The sequence below is a fragment of the Peromyscus maniculatus genome, chromosome X (assembly GCF_049852395.1).
Source record: "Peromyscus maniculatus bairdii isolate BWxNUB_F1_BW_parent chromosome X, HU_Pman_BW_mat_3.1, whole genome shotgun sequence".
In the NCBI taxonomy this organism is placed as follows: Eukaryota; Metazoa; Chordata; class Mammalia; order Rodentia; family Cricetidae; genus Peromyscus; species Peromyscus maniculatus.
Window position 1 is genome coordinate 105,060,628 of NC_134875.1, and position 13,302 is coordinate 105,073,929.

Sequence of the window (13,302 nt, forward strand, 5' to 3'; positions counted from 1 at the left end):
AATCATCAGTTATTCAGCCATAACTTGTACCTGATCCTTTACTAAGCACTTCACCTGTAATTTCTTAATGTATCCTTAAACAGAAAATATTGGGCGACTGTTAATTTGGGCTGTCACTCAATTGCCAATAACTTGGAATCTTTCTGAGTGTTTCCTCTGACTGAAAGAGCTTTTTCTGCCCACTCGGAGTAAGTTTGAGGTGTCAATGAGTTAATATTCAATCAACCTATGTATGCCAGGGGATAGTGAATAATATCCCTGGATAGTATTCTTCTGCATTGTGTATTCAGCATAAATCCTTAGTTCACCATATGTTTTGACTTCTCATCTCCTGTAGCAGTAACTTGGGTCACAGTGTATCAGTTACAGATGTGCTTCCATTTGTTTCTGGCTTCTGAACTCCTCAGTATGCACACTCCAAGATTACTTCCCAAATAATCATTTCCAAAGAAACTCTAAAATTTCAATCCCCTAATGTACTCTTTATATTCAAATTTTAACATGAGAAGCTTAAGGGACAGAGAGAGCTAGCAAGTTGTTTCTGACCACAGAACCATTGAGTGAAGGAATAGGAATGAAAACCAAGTTTGCAAAGGCAAATCCCATGTAACTTTGTACATAACTTCTCAACAGGCAGGATTCCTCTCTAAATAGTCAGCTAAATATACAAAACAAAAAACTTGATTGAGGAAATGCTGAAGAGTAACTGAACAGACTTAGAAGCTTTCTTTTCTCTGAGAACCCTGAAGTCTATTCATGAATTAAACTGAAGGAGCCCAGAATCTCTGTACTAGAAATATACTATACCTTCCAGCAGTTACACTAAGAATTTTATTAAGCCAACTTCATTCTTTGGGTATTTCATATACTCATAACTTCAAGTGATGAAGAAATATTCATCATGATGTGTTAGCAATGTTATTGAAAGCCTTTCTTGTAATATTGCATGTCACTGTTTATAAAATTTTGGGAGACTTTTTCAGTTGTTTATATCAGGAAGAAGCTCTTTTGACCTATTAGTGGATTGCCCCTATGAAGCCTGATTTCACTTTATAGTTTTCTCTATAAATTGGCTACTACCAAAACATTTTAGACTTACCCAGAATAGACGACTTGCCATTGCTGTATCTCATCCCTGAAGATTGGTTATGTTATTAGGGAAAAAAAGGAAACTTTTTATTATTATTTTAAAATTTCATAAAAGTTTATATTTTGATCACTGCTACCCCTTCATTACCCTCTCTCATACCAACCATTCTTACCAAGCCCCTTTTTCTCCCCACCTCACCAATACTTCAGATTCGTCTTTTATTGTAAATGCAGCTATGTGATTCTCTTAAGAGAACCATGTCTGATGAAGCCATCTGTACATGGGAGTTCACCAAAGAACATTAATTTTATAGTGTTTTTGATTGTTGTAAAAATATAATTCTCTGTTGAGAGTTTTCAGTTAAGATTTATGTAAGGCAAGCTATAAAAAAATGAATGATTCAAGTGTCCATGTATATATTACCCTATGCTAATTTCAGAAAGTAGCTACAGAGGAAAACAGGAAATGGCCTAAATAATCTTAAGATTAGAAAAAAAATCCCTAATGTAGATCATCAATGATTATTTTGAAACATAAGAATTTATAGAAAATTTTCAATGTGCTAGGAACATAGGATTTGTTTCTAGCAAAGTATAAAACCCAGTATGTCTCACACTAGAGCCCTATGAATCATTACTAGATTCAGTTTTACAGACAACTGTTACAATTACCTATATGTTTTTCAGTTGTAAAACCTCACTCTTAGGAATTGATCAAAACTGGGGCTGGAGAGATGGCTCAGCAGTAAGAGGCTGCTCTTGCAGGAGACCTGGGTTCAATTCCCAACACCTGCATGACACCTCACCTTCCTGTAAATCAAGTTCCAGGGTTTGTGACACCTTCATATAGGCATACATGCAGACAAAACACCAATGAACATAAAATATAATTTTAAAAAATTGTTCAAAGCTATACAGTGCATAAATTGAACAAGGTCTTGGTCTAGTCATGTCAAGATACCTTCTTCAGGATCACCTAAATGTCAGTCATAGGTGGTGCATGTAAATCCTAGTGATAAGGCTCTAAACTAGAATGACGTTCGCCACTTTCTTTCTTTTCTTCCTTTGGATTCCAGGATTCCCTTCATCCTATCAAAGGTTTCCATGCAGTGTTCCTTAATGCTACTTTTCTCTCATTGTTTCAGCTCTTCTGACCTCTATTTTCCACTTTGCCATCATACAGGGACTTTACCTAATCCACACATGCTAGGGAGTCCTCAATGAGCCTTGTTTGGCTTAGATATATACATCTGTTCCATGGGTGATGTCCACAGACTCAGTTCTAACAGTCATCTTTCATCTGTAATTATGTCTTCATCCTCAAACTCTTTGTCCCCAATTTCTACCCTGCTGGTAATTAAAGTAAAGAAATGGCGAGTAGCCATGGTAAGATACAAGAGTATGAGTTGAAACACTGCAAATCAGGACAGAGCCTATGATACACATACTACATGTCAAATAGATGTTGACTCCTTTGTTCCTATGACCAATTCCAGACATGCTCATTTATGAACGTTTTAATATCAGGACTTACTTTTATTGGTAGTATCATTCCTTCCTAAATGAGTATTACCATTTTGCCATGGGTGTTGATAGCACAGAAGTTAAATATAGTCATTAATATTGAGCATTTATTGTAACCTGAAAACTATTGGATATACATTTCAAAATGATCCCACATATGGATAACAAATACACCAATACACTATTTCTGATTTTCTATTTCTGTGGGATTTCAATATATTTATGTACCTAAAAAGTTGTATGGATAAATGAAGCAATAGTTGATATGTACAAACTAAGCATTTTCATTATTTTCCTACTGAAATGGGATATTCTAGAGATTATGCAGTCTTCTTACTTTATCTCAATTTAAGTGTAATAATAGAGATTTACATAAAATCCTCTAATAAAATTAGACTCTGCTTCAGACATCAATAGTTTATTAGAAACAATCAAAAGGTAAAAATATACACACTGATTAGCATAGTATTAGCATAATGTCAACTTCCATTTTCAATATTGATAAATGTAAGCAGTATATGATGATGCAAATGTTGTCTCTGGAGACCCTCAGGCTCATGCCCAAAACACATTCAATGCTAAGGAAATATTTTTGTTAAGTGTAATAGTAATCAACACAGATTGCTAATCAGGAAAAAATGATTTTACACATAAAACAAAATATAGATATAGGAAGAATCCTCACACCTTCAAAGTCATTCCCAAATTTAGATGTTCAAATTTTATTTATTTTGTGGGGCGTTTACCCACCACCCCCACAGCTTCCCAGAGTTTTCTTGAGTGCGATCAGCAGGAAATATTTGATAGAAGGATTTATAGCGGAGAATCTTGTGGAGATAAACAGATAGAAAATAAAGGATAGCCTCGAGAGGGCCTGGAACCTATTCCAACGGGCCCGACTGTCTCTGGCCCAGGGTTTTTATAGAGACGCCAAGGGGGTGGAGCAAAAGACCTCCTCCCCCAGCACAGCCAAGTGCAGGCCATCTCAGACACCTGCACTCAGGCCCATGGTCCTGATCATCCTCTATTCGGACCTGCTGGGTAAAGCCACGAGGAACCCCAGAACGGGCTCCCACAATATTTGAAATATAAAAAATACTATTACAAGATTAGAGATTTATGACTGGAAATTATAGCATCAAACAAAAGACCTTTGATATATCAACTTAAATACATTATCTAATTTTGATTTCCTCAGTCAAAAAGCTGACTGTTGCTGGGCAATGAAAGTGTACACCTTTAATCTCAGCACTTGGGAGGCAGAGGCAAGGGGATTTCTGTGAGTTTGAGGCCAGCCTGCTCTACAGAGAGAGTTCCAGGACAGCCAAGGCTGTTACACAGAGAAACCCTGTCTCAAATACAAAATAAAACAAAAAACTAACTCTTTCAAATACTGTAAAGTAAAAATAGAATAATTGTTATACCCACTTTCAGGTGAATAATCTAAGGCTCTATTTGCTAACAATCACTTTGTTTTTAGTTACTGTTTACATTTCTTAATATTTATAACTATTTATTTTGCCACTCAATTATTTTGATTTATTAGTTCTGGTTAAGATCTTTTCATTATAAGCCATTCTAATGCAGTTTGCCACAAGACTGCACTTTTACATATTTACATAGTAAACTCAAAGGATTTTGAATCATGTACTTCTATAATTAAATATTTTTCACCATTCCCTTCCAAGTATGTATATTGACATTTTACCAACCTGTGCATCTATCTCATTTTATAGATAATTAGTATATACTTGTTTGCCCTGGGCTTAATCTTATAATTAATGTTGCGTAAATGCTATGTATGTATATTGGTTGCCTGTATGATGACAGTATATGTGGATTTATGTGTGTGTGTGTGTGTGTGTGTGTGTGTGTGTGTGTGTGTGTGTGTGTCTGTATACATAAATACATACCCAGTATACATTAAGAGCTATGATCCATTTTTGGATGAATAGAAGGTCCACATCTGTTGAGTATTTATAATTAAAGCTCCAACAATTTTTAAATGGATTTTTAAATATTTTAGTGTTATATAGAAAACCAATTGTAATGTTGAGTATGTTCTTCAAATATGTCACTTAAATTTCATGTCAAAACATACTTTGAAACGTATCTAAGTTTGAAAAGGACTTAATTTAATTTCCATTTCCATAGAACTTTATCTTCTTGAGTGTGACACTGAAGTATAATATCTCTTTGTTTCTTGATTAGATAAAGAAGAACCCAAGAATCTTGTAATTGACCATTGCTGGGATAGCTTCCTCCACGAGAATTCTGCCTTCCAGTTTAGCTCTCTGAGGCGTACACGTGGTACAGTATTTCTTTCTTACATTCTGTCATTTTGTGAACTGCTACATTTAAAAAATGTTTTGTGTATAGATTTCTCTTGTTTTTGAAAGTTTCAGTGTTCTGATATCATACCAATTAAAATAGGGGTATGTTTGTAAGGAAACTGTTAAAAGATTATAAAGTTTTAAAAGTACCCATACTTATAATAAAAATGGTTACTGCTTTCCATAATGTTTACCTGAAAATTTATTTCAAGGTGTAAAGATAGTTTTTTCCATATATTAATCCCACCAATATACTTCCAAATATGAAGAAATTTAAAAAATAATAATTTTAAAAATCTAAAGTTTGGGCTTGTGATGTAGCTCAGTAAGTAGTATGTGCATGCCTACCCCATCTACCAGGTCAACCCCGGTCCTCGGGGGAGACCTTGATCTGGAGGAGGTGGGAATGGGGGGTGGGCTGGGGGGAGGGGTGGGCGAGAGGGGGAGAACAGGGGATTCTGTGGCTATTATGTTGAACTGAATGGTGTTGTAAAATAATAATAATAATAATAATAATAATAATAATAATAATAATAAAAAATTGAAAAAAAAAAGTAAAAACCACTATATCTCAAGAATTATTAATTTGCCTGAAATAATAAAGTTTTTAAATGGCAATAATCAAGTTTTGGTAATATAAATATTATCTTAACAAAAGTCAATTAGTTGAAGCAAAAAAACCCTACTAACATCTCCCCGCAATAGGCTGATCGTCTCCTTGTATTTATTTTAATCATCTGTCTCAGCATCTTTTTTTAAAGCAATGATGTAGTTTATTAAGAAAATGAAAAGAGCTCCAAACAGAGGCATTAAACTGAGTGTTGAGGAGAATACAAAGGTTAAAGATAAGATGGTTATGAATAGAAAAGCCTGTTCAGGCAGGAGAAACTGTGTTCAGTATCCAGGACGCATGTAAAAGCCTGGTGTGGCAGCACACACCTGTGATCTCCACAGTGAGGAGGTTAAAAACCGTCAGAATCTAGGAACTTCCTGGCCAGCCAGCCTAATGAAATCTATGACCTCCCACACTTCAGTTAGAGACCTTGTCTCACAAAATAAAATTTACAGTGATTGAGGGAAAATTGCCTAATGTGGGAATCTGGTGTCCACATACACATGAATACATATGCATACGGTCACGCATTTGTTCACACACAAACATGCACATGAAGTAGACACACATTTGAAGACAATAAAAACAATTCAAGTCATAATAATGTACTTCATTTTCTTTGTTTTACAAATTAGAAAATATAAAATTAGCTTCATTACTGGCACTGGGTTCTTTATTTGATAACCTATGCTGTCTGGGAAGGGGAAGACTGATCAGGAGTCACCAGCCAGACACAGAGGAAGCAAGATGTGAAGGCAGAACCAAACAAAGGTACCAAGCCACGTGGCTAAAATTGTTTTTATTGTCTTCAAATGTTTTTTTTTAAATTTAACTGGCTTTTCTGCTGGATTCCTTATTGATTTTTCTACTTTTCTGCTGTGACTTGAATTTTAAGATAAACACTGAATACATTTCCTGGACAGTGGCTTTGACACTTCAGAATGAATTCCATCCTACTCTGTTGTAAAATCTCCAAAGCAGTTCATCATCTAAAACCTTCTTGTTTTTCTGATATTTAATATACTTTGATATTAATCTCAGAGTTTCCTGATTATTTAAGGACCATAAGCAAGCGGATGACAGCACACATGTGAGCTCTGTTTCTCATTCTATAATTTGCATTTTTCAGTAATTAAGACACTATAGGAGCCAACATGGTAGCACCTGGCTCCAATCCCAGCACTTGGGTGACTCTGAGGCCAGCCTGGTCTCTATAGTGAGTTCCAGGACATCCAAAGCCTGTCTCAAAAGAAAAAATAAGGACACAGTAGGTCTTACTTAAAACATTTCCTCTGGGAATGCCATCATTTACCATAAACTTAAGTCTGTTTTTATTCTTAGGGTAGGTAATAAAATGTATTTTTTGGTTTTTTGAAATGTTTTTTAGCATTTATGAATTATCAACAATAATAGGCTTCATATAATTCGGGGAATTATAGTATAATTACATAATTTCCCCTTTTCTTTCCTTTCTCTAGCCCGTCCTATACGCCCTTGCTCTATTTCAAATTCATGAGCTCTTTTTCTTTAATTATTGTTGTTACATATATAAATACATAAATGCAACCTTCTCAGTCCATATAGTGTTGTTACTTTTTATATATGTTTTCAGGGCTTACCATGGGTAATGGGGACCTTACCAGTTGTTATACCACTAAATAAAATGTCTCTCTTCTCCATAAACCATTCTTTGCATATAAATCATCAGAAGGTGTGAGTATCCATGGATAATTCGCCCTTCTATAATGATGTTCTTCCAATCTTCTACAAATCTTGTACAGTTAATCACAATTACTAGGAGTTCACAAGCACACCAGCCCAGGAGTCAGGTGCCTTAAGTCTCCCCTTCTTCCTCCAGCTCTCACATTCTTTTTCCTACTTCTTTTATAATGTTTTTGGAGTGTTTGAGGAGGTGATATGTCCCATTTATGGTTAAGTATTCAATACTCATTTATTCTCAGTATTTTGACCAATTTTGAGTGTCTCCATTCACTTCTGACCACTGCTAAAAGAAGCTTTTTCTGACCAAAGCTCACAGCAGCACTATTCTATGGGCACATAGTTACTTAATAGGCAATTTGTTAGAGTCATCATGTCCATTTTTCAAAGCAACAGCTTGTCTTCTCCCATTAGATCCCATGACCTCACCACTGATTGATCTTTGACCACATTCCAGATATGACTGTTCTCTGTGGAGCAGGCATCAAATTCAGTAAAAAAGCATCTCTTGCACCCAAAAGACTTTCCCCTGGTATACCACTGAGTTCATCTTGCCTAGCCAGTAAGGACTGTTGCATACAGAGTCCATAACTGAGTAAGACTACTGATCTCAGTTCCCTCTGATAGCATATAAAACACCTTCCAGTACTATGAGGACTACCCAGAATGCAGAAAGCGTGAAGCCTAGTTTCAGCTTGAATTCTCTATATCCTGAAACAAAGTATGTGAATGTCTTCAAAAATAGGATAACACCTAGATCTGGTAGACATCTAGTATCAGTGACAATTGCCTTTATTGTTTAAGGAACCCCAGGTGCCTCCCTGACAAACAACTTGGATGGAAGTAGCCAATCATTGGCCCTGTGACTGTCATTTAATAATCTACAGCTTCTGTGATTTGTCCTCCTAAAGGAGACCACCATTCACAATACTTTTTCTTAATATTGTTTTTAATGAGCATATCAAATAGCAAGGTTTCTTATATCCTTTTTATATATCATTAGTTTTTGTTGTCCTGCCCCTTCACCTCTTGGACAATATTATGACAATATGTAAAGAAAATTAATAAGTCCTAGCTAAACAGTATGTTTTTGAAGTGTTTGGGGAATTACTGACCTAAAAAAAAACCCGAATGTTTCTTTATGTCAGGGTTTCCCATGATTTCTCTTCTTTCCTCTCTCTCTTTCTTCTAATTTGATGTGAATTTTCATCTAGAAGCAGACACGGTTTTCAACCTATGTCAGTGTTCCTCTCACAGGAGCTGATTTGGCAGAGAAGGTCTAAACTTGCAGCTCTAATTTCAGGTCGCTATGCATTCCTTAGAATTCAGCTCAGCCCTAGATATTAAATGGAGGTCGAATGACAGCTGATATGAATAATTTATGTTCCTTAAATGTTAATTGTCTGTTTTATTCTGTGAAAACATTTATAGTATTCACCAACTCAGTCTAAATCTCTCTTTTCCAAAAATTCTAGTCTATATGTGTCTAAAAGATATAGATAAAATAATTTCTATAATTATTCCTCACAATAATTTCTTTCAGAACACTATAAATCCTTGGCACTTTTGAGCTACATTAGATTCTGCCACAAATAATGAAAACCAATCCAAACTAACACAATAGGAAATACATTGTCAGTATCATTTAGGCTACAGATATGCTAAGTCATGATGAAGGCAATGTTCTGTTTTGTATTAGTCTAGACGATAGACCTGCAGACAAAAATGCTGTGTCTCAAAGGAGTCTGTCCAAGTACAAAGGTAGTCGGTTGTTTGACTGGTTCGTTGTTTCAGTTGGTGAGGACTGAACCCAGATCTCACTTAGTACTAAGCACGTGCTCTGAAACAAAGCTGTGTCATCAAACATAATACATCCAAATTTTAGGTTACTTTGGTTTCTTATTTCTATTTGTGGTTACTGTTGTTATTATCATTGATATTCTAATTTTGTGATTCCTGGTATAATTAATAGAAAGTAGTCAAACTTATGCATTTTCAAATTTAATAGATTTCAAATCAACAACTCAGTTATTAATCTCTAAAATAAAGAAATAACCACCATACTAAAATATTGTGTCAATAATTTCTTATCAGTGAATATCAATTTCATCAACAAGTAAAGGCCACATTACTAATATGGCTTTAAAAAGTGAAACAAGCATATCTCATAATATAAACGTGCTAAAATATATTTTAAAATTGGGTTCCAGTTTACTTTGTATTAGGTTACTCATGTGTATGTTTACAGGGCTGACCATTTGTAGAAGAATTTCTAAACAGTCTTACTGAATAAGAAACACAGAGCCAAATACAAGGGTGAAAGCTGTAGAAATCAGAGAAATAGTGAGAGCCACCAGCTAACCTTAGCTCACCATGCTGCCATAGCTTCCATAGAGAAAGCCTCTTCCTGTCTAACCTGTGCCTTTATGGTTCTTAGCCCAGCCACCTCACTTCCTCATCACTGCCTGTCTATACAGACCTCCAGGTCTCTATGGTTGGTACTAAGATTAAAGGCATGTGTCACCAGGCATGGCTGTGTCCTTGAACACACAGAGACTCTGCCTGCCATGTGATCAGATTAAGGGCATGTACTTCCATTGCGTGACTTTTGTTTATGCCTGGCTATGCCCTCTGATCTCCAGGCAAACTTTATTTTTTCATAAATAAACAAACAAATAAAATATCACCACATTTCAGCACAAATAGAATATCACCACAACCATTAGGTATTGGATAACCGAGGATTATTCCTCCCACTGTCAGCATTCTTTAGTTGCCTATAGTTTTTTTGTGATGGCTTAAGACCGAATGGGCTTTTCCCAGTCCACATTGGCTGGCATGTTTACAAGAGGAGTATATGGGAGAACATAGAGGGAGGAAAGGGAAGGGAGAAATGTTGTAGTTATAATCTAATCTCAAAAACTGTTTTAAAAATTTGGGACCACTCAAACAAAATGTTAGTATTATAATCACCATTTAAGAAAAATATGTTTCCGAGAATGTTCCTTTTTAATAAAAGATTTTCAGGAGTTGATAACTAGTTCTAGACACATTGTTTGCTAGCAAGGTTGCAGCAGTATATATTCTGTCATCAATTAATATAACTACAGACAAGAGGTTATACTCTAGACCTCTTAATTTTTCCAATTTTCAAAACATGTCATTTGGTACTTCTGGCTTCTGCTTAGCAACACTGAAATGTAGCAACAGCAAAAATTCAAGAAAATGCAGTTACAGTTCAGGGATAGAATACTTGCTTAGCATGCCCAAGACCCTACCTTTTGTCCTCTACTCTACAGTGTGCATATACACAGATATTTCTATATATATAAATACACATACATACATGTACACATTAAATTTTAAAGTGTGTAAAATTGAGGATTTATCTACATTAAGATGATTAGGACGAAATCAGAGCAAAAATACTGAAGGTCACTTGGTATCTGGGTGAAGGTTTCATGAGTTAAAAAAGAGGACATTTAGAGAGATAATAACAGTGGCAGCTGAAGGATAGTTGAATTATTTGAGGGGAAATTTAATGTAATTTTGTAGTATCCTTTTCATTTTAGTTTTAAGGTTCTTATAAGTTAAAATATCTCTAACCCAGTGGTTTTCAACCTTCCTAATGCTGCAACCCTTTAATACAGTTCCTCATATTGTGGTGGCCCCAACCATAAAATTATTTTCCTTGCTACTTCATAACTGTAATTGTGCTACTGTTATGAATTATAATGTAAATATCTGATATGCAGGATATCTGATATGCAATCCCCAAATGGGTCAGAGCCCATAGGTTGACAACCATTCTTCTGAGCTGTCTATCATAATGTCTGGTTCCTTCTTGACAACAGAATTCCTGTTTTATACTTAATAAACATTAGGTTTCTTACAGTGCTTGCTTTTGATTGGAAAAAAAAAGGTGACTTCAGGCTTCTTATGCATAGAAGAAATTATATTCAGTCTTAGAAGAAAATTAAAATATTCTAGCACTTGAAACATTTAAAGTAAAAACTGTGGGAGATACAGAATGTAGTGTATAAGAAGAATTTAAAACAAAAATCAACATGAATCTGTCAGATATAATTGGATTGATTTTTTGTTTTGTTTTTTTTTTGCTGACAGCCTATATAATTTTAGGTCTAAAAGTAAGATCAAATGGATATAAATTGTCTTGTCTCCACAAGTATGTAGGAAATAAGGAGACAAAAGAAGTTCTATCAGTTCTGTGGATAATCAAAATGCAATTTTACAAAGGGGCTGTATTTATTTTTTGGTCTTTTTTGTTATCTCACAGAAGGAAAATGATAAATACATTTCACAAAAGCCTATCTTACAGGATTTCTGTTCTTTCACCAGGCACAGCCATTCACAAAGCTCAGAGCTGGATAGAACAAGGAAAGACAGCTGTTGCATGTTTTGTATTATATGTGGATAATAGACTTGAACCTTCAGATTTCTGTGTTTAAATCAAAGTACTCATAAAAATTGGGAAGCTGGAAAGGCGCTGCCTATAGGGAATAGATTTCACGGGACTGTGAATAGAACTTAGGTGATGAGAAGGCAGAAACTGGGATAATGAAACAGGGGAGTTAAGTGGGGTGCAAGATGCGAAGACAGTATAGAGGAGGAAGTATCCTTTAAAATGACATATGGAAACCCTATGCTTCCTAAAGTACACACACACACACACACACACACACACACACACACACACACACACACACACACACAGTTTAAATAAAGTTGCTAGTATTGGGGAGCAGGATACAATCTCTTTCCCAGTTATCAAATAAAAATCCCGGTGCCATCCACCTCCTGGCCCTAGTTCACCAAGATTTTCAGGGACCTGATGAGGTTGACAGGACGTTGCAAGAAGAGTCAGCATTGTGAGGACAAACTTGGCAGTGATTGAGGGTACCTATCCAGGACCTGGGAGACATTGATGGTGGGGTTCACAGGTGACCCTACGGGAGAACTACATGAGCCAGAAGCTGGCTTCAAGATCCTTCCGTGGGTTTGTTAGTTTGTTTTGTTCTTTAAAGGATCTTAGGGATATTCATTAACATACTAAGTTAGAAATAATTTGTAAGCACCAGACCTATGGCTAGATGTAGTGGGACATGCCTGTAACTAGGAAGGCTTGAGGTGTAGGCCAGTCTGGGCTTTACACAATAAGACCCCAACTCAAACAAAATGAGTAGAGGAATAAGAAATTCATTGCTGGGCCCATTGTTGGAACAAAAGGAAAAGAGCGGTCCACTGGGCAATCTGGGATGCTGGTCCCAGTACACTAATCTTGGTGCTCTTTTAACATAATGACAAGGAACCAGATTCAGAGTTGTAGGTAATGAGTAGAGAGCTGCAATCTGGTAGCACATCCCTCATGCATGTAGCTCTGTGGTCCTTTCCCTATATCCTAGTGAGCCAGGTCCTGAACTGGGACTTGTGGTGCTAAGGGGGAGAGCACATAAGTTGAACCTAGTGTCTTTTGAAATTTGTAAAACTAAATAAATCATGTTGAACTTGAAATAAGTAGAACAGTTTCAAGGTGATAATAGTGATTGCCAAGGCCAGTGAACTCCCTGCAGTCTTTTGCTGTGTTGATCTAAGGTCTGCTGGATTTCATTTGCCCTGACCTAAGTATAATTGGTAAGTGTAACACGAATTTCTAAAATGATCTTCTAATAAAAACACCTGGAGCCAGATATTGGGGTAAATGCTGAAAGATCAGAGAGACAAAGGAACAAGCCACTGCCACGTCTCACCTCACTAACTCCATGAATCCTCTGACTGAACACCTCTTAGTCCTCAGCCGAAAACTCTTCAGCCGAAAAGCTTTTAGTTCCTGTCTCTTTGTGCCTTATATACCTTTCTCTGTCCAGCCATATTACTTCTTTCTTAGTGTTAGGATTAAAGGCGTGTGACTTCCAAGTACTGAGATTTAAGGTGTGTGCCACCACTGCCTGACATCTATGTTTAATGTAGTGGCTTGTTCTGTTCTCTGATCTTCAAGCAAAGATT

The 13,302-nt window shown here is 36.0% G+C and overlaps 1 protein-coding gene across 4 annotated transcripts in view; it reads left to right on the plus strand.

The window, feature by feature from the left end:
• Cfap47 (cilia and flagella associated protein 47) overlaps positions 1–13,302 on the plus strand; it is a 234,556-nt gene that overhangs the window by 196,965 nt on the left and 24,289 nt on the right. For all 4 annotated transcript variants that reach the window (XM_042269235.2, XM_042269236.2, XM_076562695.1 and 1 more), the window contains exon 58: positions 4,825–4,923. In XM_042269235.2, the coding sequence (XP_042125169.2) occupies positions 4,825–4,923 (99 nt within the window). The remainder of the gene's footprint in view (positions 1–4,824; positions 4,924–13,302) is intronic.